Here is a 26,017-nt window from a genome sequence, read left to right on the forward strand (position 1 = left end):
TGGTAATGGGACCGAACAATATGAGTGGCAATTCTTCAATTTTTACATATAGACATTAAGGTGGTCCTTAAAAAGGTCATTTTTGAATTTCAACGCCCCCCCCCCCCCCCCCCCCCCCCCATAACGGCTTTAAATAATTCAAAGATACAGGAGTTTTCGAATTTTCAGTTCAGATTCGTAATTAGTGACCCAAGAATCCCCCCTATACCAAATTTCATGTAAATCCGTTGCGTAGATTTGAAGTGCCTCCGTAAGGGTTTAATACGTAAATTCACCCTCTTGGGGGCAAGAATTAGACTTGAGATAAAAATATGAAAAAATAAGGGCAATATTTTTGAATTGTTTGGAGCCGATTTGGGGGACGGGCCGGTCGAAATTCAAAAATGACCTTCTTAAGGACCACCCTAATATAGATATTACTGTCTCGAATACTTGTTATTAATCGATTTATCTGTTGCGGCATCTATTTTGAACAATTGAAGACTGAAGAATGAAAAATCTAAAATACATGCATGCATACTCAGCTTGTTAGATTTTGACTATGTCTATAGTGAAGAAGGCAAAGTCAAAATAGTTAAAAGCTCCCAAGCTAAGACATACATTGAGCAGCAAATGAGAAATGACCAACAAATATCATGAACATAAATCGTGAGTTAAATTTTTTATGATCACCCTTGCTGATCGCTCCATTGTGTAATCAAGACCAGAATGTACAATGTCCTTTTCTGAAGCTCCGGAAATACGTTTCTGGAAAGATTCTGAGGGTGTCACCGGGATTCGACCACCTACACGTCCGAACCTACGTTCAAGTGATTCCTGAACAGATTCTGAAAATGAGAATTAATTACCTTACCAATTATGTGACAATACTTGGTTAATACTGAGGCAATATTTAATGACGATCTAATTTACAAACATTGTGAAACTGAATTACATTCAATGTTACAAAAAAAATGCGTGCACACGGAAAACTTGAATAGCTATTACCAAATGCTGTCGACAATTCGTATAAGGATGTTGTATAGCATAGTATTGTTTGGGAGGTGAGAAGTGGAGGGAGGAAAGCAACTTACTCCCTCTTTCTCCGCCCTCCTCTTGTGGCTGGCGGGACTAGGTCCATTGCTTCCCTTGTCTTCATCTCGACGTTTCAGATGCTGGAATCCGCTCTCATCTCCAGGAGATGGTGATCTGGTGATACGTAGTGAAACTATCACCAGATTCCAGCGCCCAAAACATCGAGATCAAGACAAGGAGAAGCAATGGACCTTGTCCCGCCAGCCCAGGGAAGGGGAACAGGGGTGAGGAGGAAGAAAGTAGGGTGGATCCTTCTTCCCCCGCCACTCCCCAACTCCCAAACACTACTATGCGAGATTCACCATTGCTATTCAATTTCAGAGAACAGAATGTTGTATACCATCTCAATCGAATCTGGCAAGATCTTAACAGAGGTCGCCTGATCTTATGAAATTCATACAGGGTCGTAAAAGGTAATTACCATTGTTACATAAGTTGGAAAAATAATTCTAATATGATGAAACGAGGATTTTGCTGAATATTTCTTCACAGCAATTTTACCTACTGATTATACATGCACCGTATACGCAATTCAAATGAAATCTGCTATGAAATTATGTATAAAAAATCATTATAATACTTCGTCAAATATTAAATGTATTATGTATAATGTAAGGTCTTATAAAACATAGTAAATATCTTATTATCATATAAGATCTTATAATCATTTATCATTGAAGAGTTCATTATTTGCACAGTAATTTGCAGTAAAGAATTGATCATTTGCAACAGTTACGTTCTTTGCGCACAAAATAGTAGACATTTTCCTTTTCATGAGAGTAGAGATAACTTACCCAAAAGATGGTAGTTGGACTCTCTCTCGTACTTGAATGTAAGTCGCCCATACGAGACATGATTTAAATTTTTGAGCCACTCAAAGAAGGAAACGGTCACACCACCAGCGTTGATGTAGAGATCAGGAATCACAAGAATATCCCTTTGGATAAGGATTTGATCGGCGGCAGGAGTAGTGGGGCCATTAGCAGCTTCAGCAATAATTTTCGCCTGTTTATACAAAATGCATAGAAGTCAGTTAGCTTCTTAAGAAACGTGATATCAAAATGCTGCTTTATTGTATTCCTATGAACTCTTTATGATAAATTCAAAGTTCCGTGGAGTTAAAGTTCATAACGTTATTGTAACGACATATTTTTGGAGGAACGTGTTGACTTGCAGCGTTAGAATTATCTGAAATTGACTAAACTATAATAAAGTACCAACAAACTCAGATTTTGTAAAACCAGCTCCTTCGGTTATTCTTATGTTTTGCAAAACAGTAGTTTTTTTTCGACATTTCTCGACATTAACATTACCAACTTAAGTTTTATAAATGTCGAGCAAATTGCTGTAAGTACAAATTCTTACTATACTATTTAAGTTTGTATTTACCTGAATACGACCAGCGTTTTCTTTGTTAATGACTTTCTCAACAGCAGCCGGAATGAAGATATCACAAGGCTCGTACATCAAGTTCTCTCCTTCGTACGGTTTGGCACCAGGGAAACCGACGACGGAGCCTGTATCGTTGCGATAATCTTCCAATTGCTACGAATTAAGACGCCTGAATGTTACGACTACATTGATATAGGTAGACTATTGTAAGCATGCTTTTGTCGAATTTCTATACGTTCATGGTTTTGTGTTCTGTGCTGAGATGTGATCGTAACTGCTTTAAGCAAGAGAAAAAAAACTTATAATATTACACACTTGTATAAGTATCGGTGCACTGTGCATGTATTATGTATACTCGTGTTCTCTTTATTTGGAGCATAGCAAAATTTTTGTTTCAACGGAATGATATCACAAATCAACTTCACATCATTTTACAGATATCTGTAACGAAGCTCCGATGTAAATACCATAACTGTCAGCGACTATAGAATATAGATAAAGAGTGATGACAGTGAATACTGAATTACATACACAAATTATGATTATATTGTAAAAACATATTGCATAGCATGTTTCACAGAAACAAGTTAGACGACGATACAGGGTGGGAATTATAGATGATATTGCAAGATTTGTCAGTTTTCTGTCAATTTGCATCCCTCAACTTTTACATCGTATTCAGAGGCTGAAATTTGGATAAATGGAAAAAGCCACTTTGAAGAAATTTAAACAAATTACAAAAAATATTGTGATTTTAGAATATAGTTGTTCTCACTACCTGGCAATTCCCTTTGCAAAACTTTCTAATAAATCTTACCTTGGGGTCGATACCCTCAGGGTTGAAGATGGATCCATCGTGTTCAATAACACCTATGCAGACAGCACCGGCACGATGCAAATAACGCATCGAGTGAAGACCTACATTACCAAAGCCCTGAACGATGAAGGTTTTGCCACCCCAGCCGGGAGTTGTTCCTGAAATACGTGCATTCTTGTTGTACACGTGTTGCAGTTGAACAAGGGGATTAAAAATTGAACGTTATTGAATATTTACGTTTGAAAAATAGGTGAGTGATAGGAAATGGACGGTTCAAATACAAACAGAATCAAAATTTTATACGCTCGGATCTAAGATTATTGTATGTGTCAAGGAAGAAAAAAAAACCAACAAGACACGAAACGATAATGATTCTATTCTTGTATCCCGAAAAGTCAGTTCTTGATTCTTACCGATCATGCTCATGTAGTTTGCTTCGTTAATAAAATTTTCAAGGCCGTGGAAAACTCCGCGTCCCGTGGCAGAGATTCGCCCGTGAATCCCACCCTGGTTAATGGGTTTTCCAGTTACACATGCGTGAGCATTGATGTCCAAGTGGCCAATTGTTTTGGCATAGGTGTCTGCAATCCAAGACATCTCACGTTCACCAGTTCCCATATCAGGAGCAGGAACATCCACGCCAGGCCCTGGAGAAAAATATTACGTATTTATTGTAATATTAACCCGAAGCCTAACACATAAGATGTTATTACAAGTATATTCCAAGCACACTGATTGAAAGTAAATGTAATCCCAGTTGAGAATGCCAGTAGAATTCCATCAGTTCCTATTACAATTTCCATTAAGATTCTACCGTCGTCGATTCGTTCCATGAGAAATTGGAACAGGATCTTATATAAATTTTTTAACTAGGCTTTGAAGAGTCTAAATAATTCATATGACTGAGCAAGTACAAAAAGAAATGGCTTTGTACTCATTGCATGTTCCAAAAAATTGAGATTTGTATGACTATGTTTACACAGATCTATTTGACTTACTGATCTTTACTCGATAATACTGTCATTTAATTTGACTTCCACGTACCAATGAATCCTTTCTTTGCAAGCTCCAGGGTAAATCTTCGCGTGATCTTTTCCAATTCGTGTTCTGAGTATAGCTTTGGGTTAATCCTGATACCAGCTTTAGCTCCGCCAAATGGTACGTCGACGCAAGCACACTTGAAGGTCATCAAAGCGGACAACGCTTTTACCTCATCGCGCGATACGTCCATTGAGAAACGAATACCTGTAAAAAAAAAAAAAGAGTTTGATGAAAGTCAAACGGCGAAGAAATTCTGCACAATACAAAAATAGATTCTTAAAGATATGTGAAGAATCTGACGTTAGATAAGGCTAAGTGAATAACAGTTGAAAAACTCCATTTACCTAGACAATAAAGTTGTTAACATTTGCCTCTTGATAAAAATCAAGCATGACAACATTTGCGTTAAACGTTATCACGTGCATTTCAACTGAAGTGGCAGTTACAGTATCGACTAATTATAGTTCGATGTAGTTATCTGCAATGGTACGCTCAACAGCTAATCATTGTTGGTGGTGACATGTAGGCCATCAATTATTATCACTTATCATTGGCAGTGTTGACTATTAGATTGCCCTTGATTTTTTAGATACATATTAGCTTATTCATATGACATATCTGTGTGTGACGTACAAACAGTCGCTGAGATGTATAAGATTTGTTGTAAATTAGGTGAGAAAAACATGTGCATCAGTGTTACGCAGACAATATTTAAATACCGATACTGATTACAAATCGCGACTATGAATTCCAGTAATTTAAAAATTTCTACATACATGCATAAATTGAATATGGATCACATCGCTATAGATATAATAAGCGAGGACAATGTATGTACACATGCGGGATTTTTAATCTGCAACTGCAACAGTTAATTTTTCTCCTTAGTCAGTTACGTTAGAAGTTCTCTAAATCCGGGACGAACGTAGCACTTTTATGATCAGCGGGCAATAAAAAACTACAACGGGCGAAAAAGTTACTTTTATACTAATTGCTATAAATATAACGAAAAAAAAAGTATATTGTACTTATTTCCTGATTACGCATAAAAAAACGCAAAATTTATACTTTTTTCCCGCCATTGGGGTAAATACTTTTCAAGCCAATAAAGTGGCCACAATTAAGTCGGGAATAAAATCATATATGCACCACGGATATAAAGCCGAAGATTATTTTTTCCGGGGATGGATTTACTACCTGAGCGATGCGAATAATGTGGTTACCCCATTAGTTAGAGAAAAGTATTACTTTTTTCTCGCAAATGAGCGGCAAATTAGAATTTTTTAACCACAAATGCAGGAGAAAAGTATAAGAAGGAATCATATAATGTTACTTTTGCCTCGCTTTTCAAGTCAATAAAGTGGCCATTATAGTTGAGTCGGGAATAAAATCCTACATGCCAGACAATACTCTCACGGGAAGAAAACCCAACTTGGATGTAAATTCGTACTCCCGACTGATAGATAATGCCAATTTCCCATAAGAAAAAAGTTAGGGGTACGAATTTACACCCAATTTGGGGTTTTTTCCGTGAGGATAATAAAGCCGATTATTCGTTCCTACCTTCGTTCAGGCAGTAAACCTACGCCTGGGAATAATATTTACTTTATTCCCTTGTTATAAAATGTACTATTTTTCCATGTATTTGACTTTGTCTTTGATCTCGCTGTCAGCTGCTATCATTCAAAATACGTGTTTCTTACTTAAAATCAGACGTTATTTGCAAAATCCCAACAATGGCGCAAACCACAAGTCGATCCAAAATCATGTTTCTCCCCCAGTAAACCCTTCAAAAATCGTATAAAACTTGTTTTTATCTCAATTCATTCCTGAGATATTCGGCGATTAAACGCATTCACCTTGTATATAAGGAGTTGAGCTGTTGGCTGTAATGATATGTAGATCGATTGACCCGAAGGTCATGGCTATTTTCGACCGCCTACATTTTGACATACGAAGTCAAACGGCGAATAGTAAGACAAATATATCGAGGACTAAGACCCAAAAAGTCGTAACCACTGTTTTTTCGACTTGCGGGTTACATCGGCTTTTCTTAATTTTTCCGTATAGGCCCTTGTGGTAGTAAAATCATCGAATACTGAAAAACTGTGGACCCCCTTTTGGTTCACAACCCTCGATATGTATAATCATTCTTCTCTTCTATGGTTTTTAGTAAAAAAAAAAAAAAATTGCTGTTGAGGTGATATAACAGAGTGTAATCTGTTCTATATGTGGGTGTAGTCACCATTCTGCACGAGCTGATTTAGCTCTTGAGATAATTGGTACATGGGCAAGTGACCCCAAGACAGGGTGACTTTGGCACAAGTGGTTGAGATACTTACAACGGCCATTCGAATGAAATACATTGTATACTCATGCGTCACAACGAATTTGTAATATGGAAGGAAGGCCTAGCTGCTCGAATATGCGTTGTAGCTGAGATATATGGGCGTTAATAAGAAAAATAATAATTATCGTATACAGGAATGTAGGATATAATTATTGTCTTCATCCAATTTCAATCGAAAAAATATTGTTCTAATCGATAATATATTATGTAGTCTAGCGAAGGCGATTACTGATGCGATAATTAACTTACATCGAAGATAAGCGGCTTATTCTTGAATTATTTGTCGCTATCGGATTAATGCTGATCATTTTAATTACGTATACGTAGCTTATCAGGCGTGTTATTGTCCGATTGTTATCCTTCGTAATGACTTTCGGCAGAATATCTGATTGAATAGCTATAACGACAATACCGTTATCTCATATGACACTCCAATATCTACACGTAAGTATCTATACTTGCAATCGATTCAAGTGGAACCCCCGCAAAGTTGCAAACATAACGATGTTACGGCTTGATATTGAACAAAAAATTTAATTTACCATGAAGGATAAAATGGGATTAATGCCTGATGTTGGATTAATTGTACGATAAATTCCAAGAAATCGGGGATTAATTATTACGTGATGAATAAGAGGAATGCAACCAATCGACATGGGAACTATCGTACTGCAAACGGCTTCTCGAATTCGAAAGATTCTGATGTACTTCGAAAACAGAATTACAGAGGACTCAATCACAGATTATTCTTCATAACTTCAAACTACTTTACACGACTCCAAAAGAATTCACAAAGTCCTCAAAGGCGGTTGATATATATTGACAAAATGTTTGAGAAAAAGAAATGTGGCGAAATCTTTCAACAACTTTGATTGGCTTAAAAAAAAAAAAATTGCTATCGGCTAAAAATGTCTTTAAGCACGGATTTCATGAACTTAGCTGATTTTGAGTGATTTGAAATAAATTAAGATGGACCGAAAAGTTTTCTCTTAACCCGTTCACTTTAGTATGAAAATATTCACTCAAAATGTCTTTATTTGAGTAAAGAAACACTTTTTGGACGATTTTGAGATGTTTTGAATATGTATATTTCGCAATATATTTCGAGAAGATCGTAAAAAACGAAAATCAAGATTGTATAAAAAAGTGAATGGATTAATGTGGAAATTCGAAATCAAACACTTATTACCACTTATTCTTCGGATTTCATTCTACGCCTACTTTGTAATCGTAAGCCATCACATCTCTTGATTTCATGAAAAAAAAATTTTCTATGTTCGTGTGACCTGTGAAAGCCTAAAAAAAAATTTGCAGATTCTTTCAATTACTGGTCTTTACCCTATGAATTTTTAAACCCATCGTAAAAAACAAGAAAAATAAAATTCTGTTTTCGAAATAAAAGATTTTTACCAAAGATTCGTAGTAAAGGAACGTTTTTTTTCTATATCCTCAACAGTTTTTGCATTTTTTTAACTGTTCAAACTCTATTATAATACATACCGCATCTCCGATTTGTTTAATGATTGTTTAAATCGTTCCGCTAGTCCTAAAATACACTCACCATCAAAAAAATGAATTTATTCTGTGGTCCGAATGTTACCAGCAATTACTAGATGCTAAAAAAAAATAGAAAAAATTATTAAAAGAATAGAAAAAACCTTCCTTCCATTCTGAATCTTGCGTGAAAATGGGCAACGACGAGTGATTTAAAAAAATTTGAAAATTTTGGTCGAAGGTTTTCAGGGGTCGTACTAACGTAGGAAAAATACTTGATAAAATTAAAAAATGTCATGGTCAATCGAATATAAAGTTGGCGTGTAAAGCCCTATAAATTAGCCCGCAATTGACCTATGCAGGTTATAATTCGAGTTTTCAGAAGAATCCTTTGTACCGGTTAGGACCACCTTTCTTTTCGTTTGTAAATATATTATAGTTGTCTTAGCTGAATCAAATAAATCAGTACTGCACTCAACTAAATTCGAATTGTCGAAAATAATATTACGCATTTGATTAACAAACACGTTGGTTAATTCAATTGGCTCCATCAACTAAATCGGTTATTAAACTCAACTATGTTGGATTTGTCAACTGTATATTCGTTCATTTGGTTCAAGTACTAGTCGGTTTGCGTCAACTGATTCCCTCAACTAAATCGTTCACTATTAAGCTCAACCAGACGGAAATAGTTGGAGATACTTTTTTTTCATTGGACATAAATACACGTTGGTTAATTCAACCAAATTAGTTGGTTTAACAAATCATTTTTCTCTGCATACGACAAGCCTTGATAGGACGAAGTAAAGAATAACATTCTACAACGGCTCTTTTGCCCAACAGCTGGCTGGGATTTCACCTCGTGACTTGCAATGGCTTCTTCTTATGTTAGCTTGGCTCGCAGAGCTGAAACCAAGGCTCGTGTATTGTGAATATCCAGGTGCTATTTCTAGATGCCAACTTTTGCTGCCTGCTACGAAGACACGGAGCAAACAATGTTGCCGACATAAACGATCTCACAACGCTTGCTATACATGTAGTTAAATTTCTTAAGAAATTAAAGTTGTTCGAACCTAATCGTCAATGTGTGCAAAAAAATATCGTATACAGTTTTATTTCTACAAAAATTCGATCGCTGTATAAAATTGGCAGTAATGGTTGAAGAAAATTTCTATTTATTGCGGCATGACCAATACACCAATATTAATTTTTTTCTTACCGTACGTTGCAACAGACTCTCCGAGTTTCTTGATACAAATTCCAGAGAGATCGCATTGTGTTACATAATGATTGTGTAAAGCGTTAGATAATATTCCGTGTAGAAAATAGCTGCTGTTGACTCAACTTAAAATGAGTGATACGTTGCGAAGGTGTTTGTTGTATACTCGTAAAATTCCTCATGAGCAAAAAGTATTAACAATGAGAGCGAATTTGTTAACGGTAATGTATCTAACTAATTTGATGTGAAAAAATTATCCACTAAACTGTCAAATTTTTACAGAATGGCAAAAAACAGTTTGTCATTCTAGTATTAATATCTACCTACTTTATTTCCATCGCGATAAGAGGATGCTATGATCAGTCTTTACGGACTGAGTGAAATATCACTTATTTTGACTATTACTTACGCTTACGTATCGTTAACGCAAAAAAGCTAATGATAGCGCCATTTTGTATACAAAACTGTATACGAATATTTGAAAAAAAATTTCGTTTATGCAACAATAGCGGCAGGTCATGTATTCCTGTAATTCAATTACCACTTATTACAAGTATACATTGCTTGGCGTTATTCTCGCATGAAAAACAAGTTATTTGATATTCCTGTTAAGCAAGTAGAATGGGGATAGCAATAGCTTTTTACGTTAGTATCGCACAAGCGTAGGTAATAGGCAAAATAAGTGATACTTCACTCGGTCGGTAAAAACTGACTATAGCATCGTCTGAACTTCAATAGTTCACATAACTGAATTCCTTGTGTCGAAATATTTTGTTGCTCATTTTGCTTATTTATCAATGGAAGAATTTCACGTGGTAATTAATCTGTCTACGAATTTTTCACTACTGAAAAACGAAAAATTCATTTTATTTCTGCAGTCAAACTATTGTTGGATTACTTTTGGAAAAAAAGCTAATAACAACAAATTTTCAGCATTTTACAAGTTTGTTTCAAACCTTAGGTTTTTCAGTTATGAACATTATAAATTTTGTTCTGAAAAACAGAAAGCGAAACTAAGTTTTGAACAGGTCATACAGGAAATGATTTACAAAATCACCTTTACTTCTTTAGAAATTTTTGAATGATTTCAAAATTAAGATGTGTTAAACTTTATGCTTCTTCGAACAATGATATTAACGCAAAATATCTGTACACAGCGCAATAAGGTATACCTACTAAAAATTCAAGTACGGTATAGTAACAGTTGGATTTACCGTCGCCGCATAAGAATCAGTTTCATACTGTATTACTGTATAGAATATCGTTCGATAGATGTTGTAAGAATCGTGTTACATAATTGAAATAATTGTCGTACCGCGACGGTGAATCTAACTATTGCTATATCGCATATTAATTTTTAGTAGACCCGTTTCTTTATGGACCAGTGACCAAGTAAGATCAAAAACATGTCTCAGGATATTCAAACCGTTATAACAAGAATGAATTATGGAGAATTGTTATTTTGGCGAATAATCTTATTTGCATAATAATTGCAGATGGAATAATAATCAGTCATTGATCGTGAGGTTTGAGACTTAAATGTTTACTGCAAATCGTCACTTATCTTTGACCAAAAACAACCCATATAATAATTGAAATTGTCAATAAGCGTATAGAATAAAAGTTAAGTTTCGATTACCAAGTATTTAATTGATATTTTCATTATTTCTGCAATCCGAACGTGTTTATCTAGAAATCATTCGAAACATTTTGTTACGCAAAGAAAATAGCATAGATAAAAAGGGAGAAAAAATAGAGAAGGAAAATGGCCAGGTGAGTCAGTTCTAAAAAAGTAGGGTGGCTGTTGACTCTACTAAAGATAAAATAAAAAAAAGAAAAAAAAAAAAAGACAAACAAGAGAAAGTGTTATTATGATAAAACAAGTTTGTTTTTAGATAATTACGTAAACGCATATCAACGTCGGGAAAAAGTATATATGAATTAACAGAACATGACCAATATTGTAAAAAGTTTCACACGACCTATATATTCCGGTTGAATTATAGAAGAAAAAGCCCGACCTAAAAAAATTATAAGAACAAAATTTTTTTTATGTGGAAAGGTATGGGGGGAGGGGTTTTCTCAAGAGGTTAACTTTCCATTCTTGAGCTTCCAGCCTTCGCTTTTGAATAAAGGCTTTCCGGTAATATGGTGCTCGGCTCACACCAGGAGTTTAGACGGGAATTTAAAATTTGTGAGAAGAATTTAGTTATAAGGTTCACGAAGGATATAGGTCGGTAATTCGAAATGTCATTCTGGTCCCCTTTGTTCTTACAGAGCGATTATATCAGATCAGTCGAGTGATGTAACCTCTGCCTCCCGGTCTTTATTGAAAAGTACGTTCAAAAATAAGAACCATTTATTTGGCAGATTTTTCAGGAATTCGTAACTGATACCGATACTACCTGGAACTGTGTGAGATTTGAACTAAGCTTATTTAGGGCAGCAGATATTTTCCACAACTTAACTGGACGATTTCAACTCCTCGACATAAACCACCTTTTCAGGTCCTACATGGCCTACATTATCAATTTGGAAAGGAATAAAGTAATTTGAAAATTGGAGTATAAATTGTTTTAACTCGAAAAAGCTTCACCGCCTTCCAGAATTAACTAGGGATCTTCGAATTTGTCACGTTTTGTACGGTCGTGGACTTGAAACGTTTCTTTTGGGTATCGAAAAAAATCATTGTATTTAAAAAAAAAAATTTTACTTAAGTGGTCGGTCAGTTCTTTCGCTGCGAACGAGCTGGCTTTGCAGAGTGTTAAATTTTGACGTAGGGTCTTTTTGGCTTCCTTGTATTCGGCATTGATCCAAGGCTTCGAGAACCTTCTGTTGGCAAGTCTGCGGCATGTCATTCCCAGGTGAGAGGAAATGTCTGTGATCGACCCTACGATACTGGCATTCAAATCCTTATTGTTTTTATTTTAATTGGACACCGTATGCAACGAAGCCATCTGCTGTTTGTACCGCATTGATAACGAGTCCCTTCAAATCGGTTTGTTAGTAATATCACCAGTCCCAATCTGGGGGGGGGGGGGGGGGGAGGGTAACCGAATTGCCGAGCAGAGATACTTTAACCTGTAACGGCGGGGCTGGTCGATATATCGACCAGCAGTCAGAGGGGACTCTAACTAAGAAATTCATTGAATTTATTTATAAATTTCGCGTCAAATGAAAGAAAGAGAAAAAAAAAGAATTTTTAGAACTTTAGTCTACGTCAGGTTCCAAAGGCAAAGGGTGTACCCATACAAAGTCTATTACAGAACAACTTATAGTACTAACATATTATATAAAATTTTCAGGCGAATCACTCGGTGATCTGCTGTTTGAAACGATTAAGCCGAGGCTTTTCATGGATTCTAGCAGCAGTCTATCTCTTGTATTAATTACATTTACGATCGTTAAAATTGCCACCGACCAGCATTGGTGTAATCGCATATCTATCGGTAATAGTAACCATATTTAATTTGTAACGGAGTAGCGGTCCTGGTCGGTCGGATAACCCTTCGGTGATGATTGCAACCCCGTCCATCCGGATGCTCGGTGTCGACCACGGTCGTTTTTAGGAGGAAACAGGGCAATTAAAATAATTGGACATGTAATTAATTTAATAATAAAGTTTATTCTCCGGTTCTCGGAGACCACAATGATAAACCAACATACAAGAATGCATGTGCTGCAGTGAACTTGGTTTTTGTTACCTTATATCTAATTATACCTAACATATATTTACACAATTAAGCAGGAAATATTTTTATAAAATGAAATGGAAATCAAAAGATGACGTAGCCGGACATAATATATTTATATACGAACGATATGAAAAGTAAACGGTTTAGACGATTCGGAATCGCTGATAAAAGGCGGACGGCCGGTAATACGGTATGACAACTATACGAATGATAAGTCTATATCGGTAAAAATGGCGGAGCTGGTACAAATATGTATTTAATAGAACGGTAATAACATATATCGGAAACGGTATGATATATCGTTCTATATTATATAAAGATATCGCCGCCGCCGCTGCCGTGCACGGTCGTACATACAGGTCTGAAAACTGGTCGACTTTTTTGATGGTTGAGGTGTCCCGTTTATAAGTAGCGACGTCCATAGTTCGCTGTATGTCCGTATGGAACGCTACATGCAAGGGGTCCCCAGCCGCGCCTTCTCAGTTCCCTTGCGAGACAAGGATGGATAATTACTTTTTTTTTCCACTATCCCTACCACTCGTTATATAATACTTTTCGGAACAAACTTTAAAATACAAAAATTCTCGAAATAAGGTTACGTATGATAATTGTTTAGGACGTCGCCATCTGTTAAAGTACCGGGACCCCTTGCATATCGCGAACTATGTGGCCAATATTAGAACTACATAATTCATGGACAGTAAGCTGGACACCCCCACCACCGGAGTTTCCAGACCTGTATGTACGACCGTGCTGCCGTGTCAAGAATCCCGAACCTACCCGAACTTAGCCGAAGTTACCCGAACTTGCCCAAATCTATCCGGAAACACCCGAGCCGAACCTAACCTAACCTTAAATATTGTATATACCGTGTGTCCATGAGGAAAGTGCGCATCTTATGCGCATGCGTCAAGTCGTTCGAATATATATATCAGCATACAAGATAGATCCCTATACCAACAAAAATCTGACCTCTTACCGCCTTCTGTCCTCCCTTCCAAAAACCCAAAAATGGGGATTGGCGCGCGAAGCGCGCAGGTGAGCGAGGCCCGCCTAGGGGGAATATATATATATATAAGGATCGGCTATTCAGACATATTTATTAGAAATCTAATATGCAGCTGAAGCCAGAATATTGACGGAAAGACCGGTACCGCTAATGTACGGCGTACTTGGATATATGTTCCTAGTACACATCTAGGACAGGTTAGGTACATTTTTGGCCAACGGGACAATGATCGATACCATTGCCCGGATGAAACCCTGCCGAAGCCTAGTTCGTAATGTCCAGGTCTAGCGGTGGCGAAGACTAATTGACGATCGCCCGGACAGCAGTAGGTATATATCGGCCGGTCAGGGGTGCCGATGGCCTGGACAGCGGGTGCACCTAGCGGTCGGTTACGGCACTACGGCCGAAGGGCTCGGAGGTTAGCCAGGAATTGACGACAGCGAGTCGATTTCTGATTTCCCGCGGTATCGGGAATTGGAATACTGGTTACCAACCCGACTGCCAATCACCTCGTTGCAAATTTAGAATACATGAATACGCTTTCTATGTGTATCAAGGGGATAATATAAACCAAAACTAGAATGAATTTGGATGAATTTTACGTAACAAGAACGAATATGTAATTACTTGACTTGTGTAACGTACCCGAATGATACAACTTTACTCTTGAGAAAAATTGCAAGATCATCCTTCGCTCTTCCTCTATTACGAGTCCTTTTTCTTTCAGCTGTGCTGAAATTTCTGATATTTACATTATTATTTGGGAAGTAGAGCGTTGGTTCAGCCACGCACCCAGTTTCGCACAAACTTAGTATACTTCAATGATTACTAAAATTTTTTATGTATGGCATGTTATCCACTCCAGTGGAGCTCGGTGGATGAGAAAGGTTGGGTGAAGGTCATGCGGTTTGCTGACTATTAACCCCTGTCTCTCCGATATTCTCTGTGCCTTCTTGGTTAACCGGGTTTGCAGCGGTACTTCACGTTCGTCGCTTTGAAAAGAGAAACGGCTGCTGCTTATTGTTCCCACGCAAATTCCCACCTTGACGACATCCACGAACACCCGAGCCCCCCACAGATTTGCTTTCAATGAGCTGATCGATTCGCTCTTTGTTACTCGTTCAGTTTTACATCGGTTTCTTACTTTCCGCCTCCCTTTCTGAAGCTCTCGTGTTGACATCGGTATGTTTTGACATGATGGACGAGATTTCCTCATCGGATAAACAAAAGCCGTCTAAATAGAGTTTATTATTGCGTAATATCGGGTCTTTACCTTGATTACGCAAAATCCATTTGACTTTTACCATCTCGGCATTTAGGACTCTCTTTTCTTTCGACAGATCGCTAGATATTTCAAAGCCAGAGGTTTCGAAATCCTTCTCCTTATCGAAAATCATGTGTTTCAACCTGGGAAATTCCATTGATGCTTGCATTATTAATTTCGATGCCCATTCCCTTAAGGGTCTTTGTTACATGTGTAAATAATTCCAAGTTGTTCTCTTCCTCTTCTGCGACATTATAAATTATAACGTTCATCCTACTATCCTTGTCTCTGAGTCTATCAACTTTTTTCTCCAAATAATCGATTCTCTTTTCAAAATTTTTCTGCTTCTCTAGGATATTAGCTTGCGATTCTTTTAGTAGGGCAATGTCACTTCTGGTCGTTTTCACGTTTTTGTATATCTTTTTTGGTATAGTCAAAATATCACTGTTGCGAGTAATTTTTTTGCGCAATTAACGGTGATGTATGATATATTATATAACATACATCTAATATTGCAATACATAATATTTCAGTTATTATTAAAATAATGACCGTTTTTTAAATGCCATTTTTATTACGTAATTCGTAATTAGTTACCCAAGAAACCCCCCTATACTAAATTTCATCGAAACTAGTACCGTTCGGTAAATTTAATGTTTCGCTGAAAGGATGAAATTGGGAAATTCACCCTCTTACGGGCACAGGTTAGAGTTGAGATGAAATTCTGAAAAGAATAGGGAATTATTTTTTATCTATTGGGAGCCGATTGGGGGGGGGGGGGGGGAGGGTGAGCCGATCGAAATTCAAAAAAAGGAACACGGATTGACGTACGGTTAATTTTTCGTTAGAGTCGATTACGTTGGCAATGCAGATTCAGCCACTATCGGCCGACCGCTGCACCGACTCGGCCGGAAAATTAGACGTGCGTGAATCCTTATCTCCGTGTGTACATACGCAGTAGCAGATGCTTATGCATGTGACAGAGAATCGGTAATTGAGTCCCGTGATCTGGAAAAAGCTCCACATTGTGTAAAAATAGTATGGAAGAAAATGTTTCGTCGAGCAAAGCGGAGCCCCTTAGATCCGCGGCGAAGGTGGTTACGTCTTACAAATGTGACCCAATCCATGGGTTATTTTTATCAGCTTAAATAAAAGTCGGCTCACCTCATGTGCGAACAGGGATACTATTTACAGGGTGCACAGAATTCGACACTATTGATATTGTTACGCCTGTAAGAATATGGTCTGTGAAATATCCTACCAATTTTAAGATTCCATTCTCTTCAAGTATTACTCCATTTTTTTATATTTTCCAACGTTCGCATTCTCAACTGCCTTCACTTTCAAGACTCTTCACTCAGTGTAACGGTTCTTTATACCTACGAACCCTTAAACTGGGCATACCAAATGTTGTTCTTGCATCATGCATGTCCAGAAACTTCTCTTCCTCGCTAACGCTCTGACGCACTTTTCCACCAAGGTTAACATTGCATGCCTTTGTGCTTCTACCAATGAGCTCTAAATGCTTCTGCATACTCCACGCACTTTCCCTCATTTTCCAAGATCGCATCTTTTCAATTTAAAACTGTAAAACCAGTCCCTGTTGAACCTCAGCACTGTAAGTACACGCGTTCTCTTATTTATAGTAACCCGTTAATACTTTCGTTATTGTTGTATAATTAGCTTTCGAGCTCTCACGGCATTCCAACCAAACGCATTTTCCTATTTGAAACTTTGAAATAAAAAACAAAATCTTACGCCCCACACAAACCGAGAAAATACTCCAAAAATTACGATTCGTGATGTAATTTCTCCAGTAGTCATACAAATTTTCAATTCTTCTTTCCCGCTAAATAAATTACCTGTTAATAACAATGGATTAGCGTAAACCAAATATAGAGTTTAGGATATCTCTGTTCGATTAGTTAAGTTGTACGGCTCAAGTGTACGATAAACACGAGTATTGGACTTTTCATAGATACCGATGATATATAAGATAATATTGGATGTATGGAATATATGTTAAGTATCAGATCACCTTAACAACTGATCGCTGATAAGCCATGCAAGGGGCTTGAACGATAAAGTGTATTTTACAAGAGACTTATCGTTAAAGGTACTAGATACACCGATCGTCTGCAAGATACAGTGATACAGTGCATGTATACATGGGTGATTCTTCGTAAAATTAAACTACACTATACTACAGAACTTGTACTAAATTACGGCCTCTTTGATTTCCTTGGATTTTCGAACACACCTGTTTGACTGTAACGCGCTTTTTTCCAATTTTTATTTCTTTAAATTTTTCCCTTTCTATTGAAAGGGTTCATTGCCGTTGAGACATAATATAATAATATATTGTGCGGAAAGTGAGCGATTTCCGTCAAGTGTGAAGTTTGCAGCATGAGCTAAGGCGAGCCCTATAATCACAGAAAACTCTCGATACGTATAATATAACCAAATTTGCAGTACTGATCTGCGGATATCGAACCTCCATCAAATCCAACAAATCGCATTTTGTCATTTTTTTTTTTTTTTTTTTTCACACAAGCACAATCATAAGTCATATCATTTTCATACTAGCTCAGAAAAAGTAAGAACGAAACTGAATCTATACACTGAGAAATTTTTGGTACTAATATTTACTTTATTGCATATCTAAAATGTAAGAATTTAGGGATAATCGATGTACTGGCATAATCATTTCTACCTTAATAGATCATAGTGTTTCTGTAAGTATTCATATAATCTTGAGAAACAAGAATTAGTATTGTCTGTTTAGAAACAGTGCTATTTACTTTTACAAAATTGGAAGTATAAAAAAGTCATAATGATGAATAAGAAGTTTTGCAAAAATAACTGAAAGTTATAAGTATTCCCAATTACATAATTTAAGTTATCAGAAATATACGAAACTTTAATATTCATTCTTGATAAGAGCGGGCATTAAAATGAGAGGCACTCATACTTTCTGCAACTGGGCTTCGACGGATATTCTAAAAGATTATAAAAAAAAAAATTGCCGAATGTTTCCGAGCTGTTCCAACCGCAGTCGACGATCACACCATCTTTCGTGCGTTTTTGTCTATTTGTCATATGCTAACACTCGACCGAGTGCAAAACTTGTGCCTGATACCGCGTGTTTGCTCATTTATTTTTACAGGCGATAGCTAAGTTTTTATGAAGTGACTATGTAAACGTGATAGAATTTTATTTAGAACACAAGTGGAAGTATTAACGGAGTTTCAAATTAAGTTGCAAATCTGTGATAAAGTGTATGGTTTTCAAGGTTCTACACGTCGCATTAGATACTGGCCTTTTCGAATATAAAAAAACTAACTTCATGGCTTTCCCCCTTAGCATTCCATACATCTAGAGAGATATATCATGAAAATTACATATATGTACCAATACGTATACGGAATAGGTTTATCTATGCGTAGTATAGTACAGTAGTCGTATAATCAACACTGTGTATATATATGTACATTGGTATCAAGAAGTATTTGTAATACATGTGATTGTGTGCCTTCATGCCTACGCAATTCCATCCTTTTTCACATACGCCTGCGTGACTCACGCTACCTCGTGATGCCCATTTTTATTATAGTCGTTTAGAAAGAATCCAATGCGTTTATACCAAAACACGCCAGTTCATATTTCGCTCTTTTTAAATCACCATGCTAATTTTCACTATCGAGTTTTTATTTCACTTTTTCTAAAGCATTGTACCAATTTTCGTTAATCAAGTCCTTAGAAATGCAATAATTCTTTTAATGTAAAAGTTCAAAATTCTTATGAGTTATTCGAAAAATAGATATTAACTCCGAATTTTATAGTCACTGTATAACTTTTTGTAACACTACCTCGATTATTCCTAAATCCTCACATTTCATTGCAACTATCGATGTGCAATGAAGCAAATATTGGTAACAATAATTTCTCACTATAATTTATCCGATGTCATGTTTTGAATTTCGAAGAATAATTAGATGTCGGCTTACGCACGTAGATAAAGAATAAAAATATGTGGAAAGTTTAATTGGTAATTAATATGTGAATGTAGAAACGATTTTGAAATTTATTATTTTACTCATCAAGCCCCCTCGAGTATAACAAGTAACTTACAGTTATACAGCGGCAGTTACAAGACATCGAAAATCTTAGCACCTTAACACTAACGATAAGGTGACCCGATTATGACGCTGCATGCATAGGGCTTTGTAGATGCTTACATCTGATGCTACCGACGATCGACTAAACGGTAGGTACAGGGTGTCTACAGCAATCCAGAATTTAGATTCCAGGACTATTCCAGGAGTTTCCAGGACAATGATTTGAAAAATTCCAAGACCTTATATAGTAGTTAATATACAGAGTTGTTTGCTAAAATTTAACATATTCAAGACAGCTAATAAAACGATGCAGATTTCAATCGAAAATGTATTATGTCACCTTTTCCATGATAAATGAAAATGTTCCATTACTTTTTCAGGACCTATCGAGCATTTTTTGTTTTCGAGGATAATTTCAGGATTTAAGAATATTTAAAGAGCAGTAAAGACCCTGTAGTCATAATATGCAATTAGTATCACAGCATTTCTGTTTTTTATACAAAAGAATGGCGAATATGCACATCGAATGATGGCTTTGTTCCTTATATGCTTATTTCGGGATTATTAAATAAATAAAATTTCTTGGCGTTAATCACATAACGCAGTTGAATTATACTATGCGTCACAATAAATTTGCACGCAATTATAGTTTTTCAAGCTAGAGTTAATATTTTTTAGTTTGAATCAGATATCCGAGTAATTAAATATAACGTTTTTCAAATGTTTTTTTCTTACGGTGTTAATTTTTTTTTTAAATCATGACAGTATCGCCGGAGATCTACAGCCCGGTGACTTCAGGTTTATACTTCGGGATAATTAGCACCAAGCTACATTTTGGTACACAGCCGCATTCTGACATGAGAAATAACATACAAGTTACAATTATTTGGTTTTTAAGAACCTTTAGAAATGGCAACTAAAAAGCGCAAGAAAACAATATTTCTGCAATTTCTCGTAACCCATCAGTCCTCTGATAAAAATATTCCGTGGTAAAAGGAAGTAAACTGAGTTCCCCACAAAAAAACTTTTTTATAGCTTTCTCTTGCACAAGCAACGGTTTCGGAGCACGTAGCGTGTAAGAATGACCAAAAATAATCGATTTTCAATTGAATCGATTATTTTTCCTCACAATCGGTTTTTGTTTGTTACTCCCATAAACGACGCAATACAATATCAATTTAAGTGTTTAATTACTAATTATTATCATCTTGATAAATATTATCTTACTTATCAAGTACCTATTTGATATAATTAGTGAAAGATGAATGAATATTTTTAACTGAAATTGAAAAATATTTTGAATGAAACTATAAATTATGAAAAAAAACTTTTCAAACAAAAAACTAAATTTGTGTACGGAAAATGTATTGGTCTGTTTTACCTCTGTATCTATCGAGCTCGCGATCGAATTTGCAATAAAAAAAATGCAGATTTTGTAGAAAAAAAGAGCATCGCAGACGATGCTTTTTGTGCGATTACGATATGAAAAATAATGTTGGGAGTTATGAGCGATCAAAGTTCGCGACTTTAAAATTGTGCACCCATAATTTTTCGTCGTTTTCGGAGCAATAAATTTATGTTTAAAAAGCACATAGTATTGCTTCGTTCCACACAAATAATTAGAAATTCAACAATACCATTTCCGAAAGTTAGTTTAATTGAAGTTGGAAAACGATTTATAAAAAACGGACGTTTTCCCTGACGGCCCATCATGATTCCCTGACTTTTCTCGATGGACGAAATTCCCTGACTATTCCCGGTTTTCCCGTTCTGTCGCCACCCTGGAATTTCTTGTATTCGGTCGTGAAAATATTCTCAGTCGCCGATGAAAAAAAACGGCAAATCTTTGTCGAAAATTTCAAAATCCCAAAATTTGCGCGCCAATAACACTGAAACTCTAGTCGTATTAGAATCGCATAAAACGCATCTTATGCAATTTTTTTTTTTCCCTCTACAAAAAGCTGTACTGATTATTGTGAATCCGATCGCAAGTTCGATATGTACAGCGATAAAACGAAATATTTTCAGCACCCAAATTTAGCTGTACAATATTTTGTAAGGAACTCGGTTTATTTCGATTTACTTGAGAACCATTTTTATCGTAGGACTGATGGATTACAAAAATTTACACAAATAAGATTTTCTTGCCTCTTTTGACCGCCGTTTTTACAGGTTCTGCAAAACCAATCGATCGCAACTGTTAGCATGTTATTTCCGATGTCAAAATGAGACTGTATACCAAAATGCAGCTTAGTGCCAATTTTCATGAAGTAGCACCCACTTTTCGTCCAAAAAGATTGGATTACTACTCGAAACGGCTGAAACAAAAAATTTGAGTTTCGCGACGAATTCCCAATAAAATTTCCCTGAATCCACATAAAGATTTTAATAAATTTTGCTCAATTAGTCATCCCATCTTTAGAAACAAGCATTAGGATCTAGGAAACGCTATCAGAATAATCTGTACAAGTTAAAGTACAGATTGGATATTTCTTATTCCTATTCCCTCTACCCAAAATATATCCGCGTTAGGTAATCTGCACACACATGCGTTATTGATGTGCATAAAAACAATTTCTTTACAAGTAATATCATATTTCGTACCGGATTCTCGTTAAATATGCCTTCTTCTTTGGCGGCAGCGAGAAATCAATCGAGAAATATCTGTCTGAAAATAACATCTAAAGTGTATCAATAAATCAATCAAAGCTCTAAAAAGCTGTAATATGGGCTGATTGTTAATTGTATTGAATTGACGCAGCTGTTGTTTAGCCTTTTTCCACTTCGAGCGTGTAGGATAATATAACTACTGCTTATTATCATTCTCGTGACATTGGAGTAATTCATCACCGCGATGTGTGCGTCCCACGCATATCATGTATCCCTAATCGCAATTACCAAGGATTCGACATCTGTTAATTTGTCGTTCTCGCGGTTCGTAGGTCGCGTGTGTTATAACGACGCAACGAATACACGTCAATTTGAAAAAGAAAAAAAAAAAGAAAAATACGTTAAAGTATATATTTGCGCTGCCTAATTATTTTCAACTCATGCAACGAAGATTATCACGGTACTTTTTATCGGTCCTAATTTTTTCGGTTGGATTTGAATCTGTATCTACATACGATATAGAAATCATTTCTCCTACTACAATTATACGTTATGATATTTTTAAGACGTGGCCTGCGAATAAAATTAAACAGCCATTGCCCTAACCGTTGGTATGCGTAAAAGAACATGCTATGGACCAACACGTTACGTGATCGAGATTTGTGAGTTATCTAATAACAATAACAATAGTAGTAATAAAGATTTCTGGCGATCGACGAAGTCGAACGCCGAAATAATAGATGCACACGTTACACGAGTATTGATGTATTATATATTATACGTACTACAGGGTTAGAGAAATTTTTATACGTAAAATTTTGGAAACCATCAGACACATTATGCATTGGTTAATATGAACACATCCCCATCTCAGGAATAGATAGAAACTGGATTGTAGTAAACTTTCGTGTACAAATTAATAAAGCTCATACAAACAGTAAATCAATACTACGAGGTATCGTCTCTGCGTTAAATTTCTCATCCATCCCCGCAGTTGTCTTGAGCATAAAATTATCGTATCACGTTTCTTGGAAAAAATCAAACTCGTTCTATTAAAACACTCTCACGACTCAGCGAATGGCAAGGCATCGTCGGAGATTTTATTTTGAAACATATATCTGCTGTCGCTCAGAGCAACGTTTATCAGACCGTTGGATATATGTAGTTATCCAGAAGCCACGTGCAATCGTGAAATGTGGGTCATTGGCCAGTGGGCCCCGGAAAGTATCAAATTGCAATAGGTATGTTGTACATACATCCATCCGCAAGCAGATCGAATAGTCGGGAATAAAAAAGGGCCTAACTCGCAGTCACATACATATGCCCGTACAAACTTTAGTCGGTATAATGCTCTGCTGAGGATCAATTCCTGAAATATTGTTACATACATCGATACGCGTTGCGTATAAAAGGGGGGAGGTAAGCGAACTGCGCCAAGTTCGTGAGTTACAAATTCCCAAGTCGAAACGGCGGAATAAGAGAAGGACTAACCTCCTTTGCAGGGCGTACGATGAGTCGAGTGCTGAGCTCTGTATCCCTGTATCATTTCATAATCACCGGAATCGCGTCTGAGGGGAAAACTGATTTCGAGTATGTGATCGCAGGGCTGCATCAGCATGAGGATACCCTTAACCTTCTTTTTTCGGTCCTCGACCGACAGTTTCGATCCCTTGCCAATATCCTCGACTAGCTTGTCCTCGACGATTTGGCAGGCTCTATGGAAGAAGTACTCCACCATGTCGAAGAATTTCGGGTTTGGTGCGGCAGGCACATCCTTCAGGCGATCCGGGATTTGATGGTCGGCGTAACCGCGTGTCTGCTGGAGAGCTGTCGGAAGAACTCGGGCGAGAATGCTTACATCCGTCGCTTGCTTCAACGCCGCGGTTTTCACTAACGTTTTCAGGTGAAACATCTTGGTTCTTGGATTAATCAACAGCTAAACGAAATGTAAAAGCACCCGGATTGGACCACCAGACGGACGGCGATCGACTCGACCCTGGTGTCGCTAATTGGGCCTCGACAGGCGACGAGTGACTACGAACTGATGTCTTGTACGCGACCGACGAGAGAATCCCGGTACCTGCACACCCGTAATCGAGGTGATTTGCTGTATGCGCCGTTGAAATGCGCCACTCGCAGCATCTGTCGGATACATAAATAGACAGGCGATCCGAAATATGCGATGCCAACATGCGTGTAGTGGGTAACTAGATTCGCTGCTTCCGTTCCATTTGCAACCATACCATTTACCGACCTGGGCAAATCTCTGCGTGACCGTACACTGAGGGGCCAGGGAACTGCCACTGAAATGTAAAGCAAATAAAGCTCGTTCGATTATGGCTCTTGGGTCAGCTAGCAGACGATTATCAGGGGTTGTCTTTTCATACAACAATGGCCGTTAGTTGAAAGATCGCCCCAGAGTACCCTAGAGTTGCTACCATGGCTGAGTTCAGAAACCTTACCCGAGTGAACTCGGATATCATACTGTCTCTGTCTAACACATGAGATTAAGCAAAGCCACAACGATACTCGAGTCACTCGAGTAAGGTTTCTGAACTCAGCCCATGGAGTAGTAGAGAGACACGTCAAGCACTGAACTCTATGTATCGAGCAGCGCTCGGCACGAAAGTCGGTCCAGTTTTTGAGGCAACGTAAAAGGAATTGTGAAGGTGCGATTTAAGCGCCTTTAGCGGTGTAAGCCTAGATAGAGCTTTCTCCCTTTCACCATATGATCTTACGATTCGCCGTTTGTCACCTTTTCCTCGGATTAAATGTCGATTGATATTGGAAAAGCAATTACTCGGTTTTCACTGGGTTTCACTCGCTTCAAATTAGCATTTTACTAATTTATGGAGCATGTTTATAGCATGGAGGTTTATAGATTACGATCACTGCCCTTCTTTTCTTACATTTCGTAGTGAAAATTTCATTTTCCTCCGTAAGAGGCGCTTAAATCGCATTCAGACCACGAAGGTCCCTAGATTAAGAGGGTCAAGACACGCGTGGGCAAAAAAATTACTGAAAATGCGCCAGAAGTTTCGTATGACAATAAATGCTTGCCATTTAGAGCATAATATGACACAGTGTAAACATTTCTGGTCTATTCCTTTGCCCGGGTTGGTTGCTTACAAAAGAAATTTGTACACTGTGTCACACCATGCTCTAAATGGAAAGCACCCGGTATGGTTCTGATTCCTGACCTGTCACAATGATTAACCTCAAAAAATATACGTGCTTCTATTTATTTCGTGACCGTCAGGACACTAAGGGCGCAACTCGTTAATGCTTAACCTCAAAAAATTGAGCAAGATTGGTCAAAACTGGTTAATGCGGTAATGTAAGTTTGATATTTTTTGGGCGAACGCGCATAGAACATATTTGCCCACGTTATAGTGAAAAAAACTGGAACACGCGTATCTTGACCTCCTAATCTAGGGACCTTGTGCCTATGAATAACTGACAGCGCTGCGTAGTGGCCAATAGTGGCAGGAAAAATCTGGACAATAATGTGGCTACCCCCACCACTCAAATTTCAGTAGCTTGTAAGACCTGGGGCAGCCCCCTGACACTCACCACTGCTCATATACTAAAAAATTGTACGCGTTTTGTCCCCGTTTTTTAGTTCCTCTACGTGGCGCTAGTAGACTTCTGACATGCTCGCCACCCTCGCTGACCGCGCACAAGCTTGTCAGACAACTACTAGCGCTACTAGTGGTGGAAATTGGCGGCAGAATCGAGGGACATTTTGTAAAGCACTTTTAGCAGTGTGTGTCAGGGGGCTGGCCACGACCTATTTCGTGAGCAGCGCTGCTGCTGCGTAAAATTACCAGACTGATGCTAGTGAAAACAAGTAAGTTACGAAACCACTGCTGCTTTTTACTGCTCATGAAATAGCACCATAAATCCGGTACCAACGGCGTCAAAATACCCTAGA

At 37.3% G+C, this 26,017-nt stretch overlaps 1 protein-coding gene across 1 annotated transcript in view; it reads right to left on the reverse strand.

The window, feature by feature from the left end:
- Positions 1-24,188, reverse strand: part of Gdh (glutamate dehydrogenase, mitochondrial) — a 24,959-nt gene extending 771 nt beyond the window's left edge. The window contains exons 1-7 of the mRNA XM_046624895.2: positions 23,575-24,188; positions 4,328-4,528; positions 3,697-3,930; positions 3,284-3,441; positions 2,464-2,619; positions 1,869-2,079; positions 673-827 (exon numbers count right to left, since the gene is read on the reverse strand). Of these exons, the coding sequence (XP_046480851.1) occupies positions 673-827; positions 1,869-2,079; positions 2,464-2,619; positions 3,284-3,441; positions 3,697-3,930; positions 4,328-4,528; positions 23,575-23,995 (1,536 nt within the window). The 5' untranslated portion in view covers positions 23,996-24,188. The remainder of the gene's footprint in view (positions 1-672; positions 828-1,868; positions 2,080-2,463; positions 2,620-3,283; positions 3,442-3,696; positions 3,931-4,327; positions 4,529-23,574) is intronic.
- Positions 24,189-26,017: the final 1,829 nt, after the last annotated feature.

Source organism: Neodiprion pinetum, chromosome 4 (assembly GCF_021155775.2).
Source record: "Neodiprion pinetum isolate iyNeoPine1 chromosome 4, iyNeoPine1.2, whole genome shotgun sequence".
In the NCBI taxonomy this organism is placed as follows: Eukaryota; Metazoa; Arthropoda; class Insecta; order Hymenoptera; family Diprionidae; genus Neodiprion; species Neodiprion pinetum.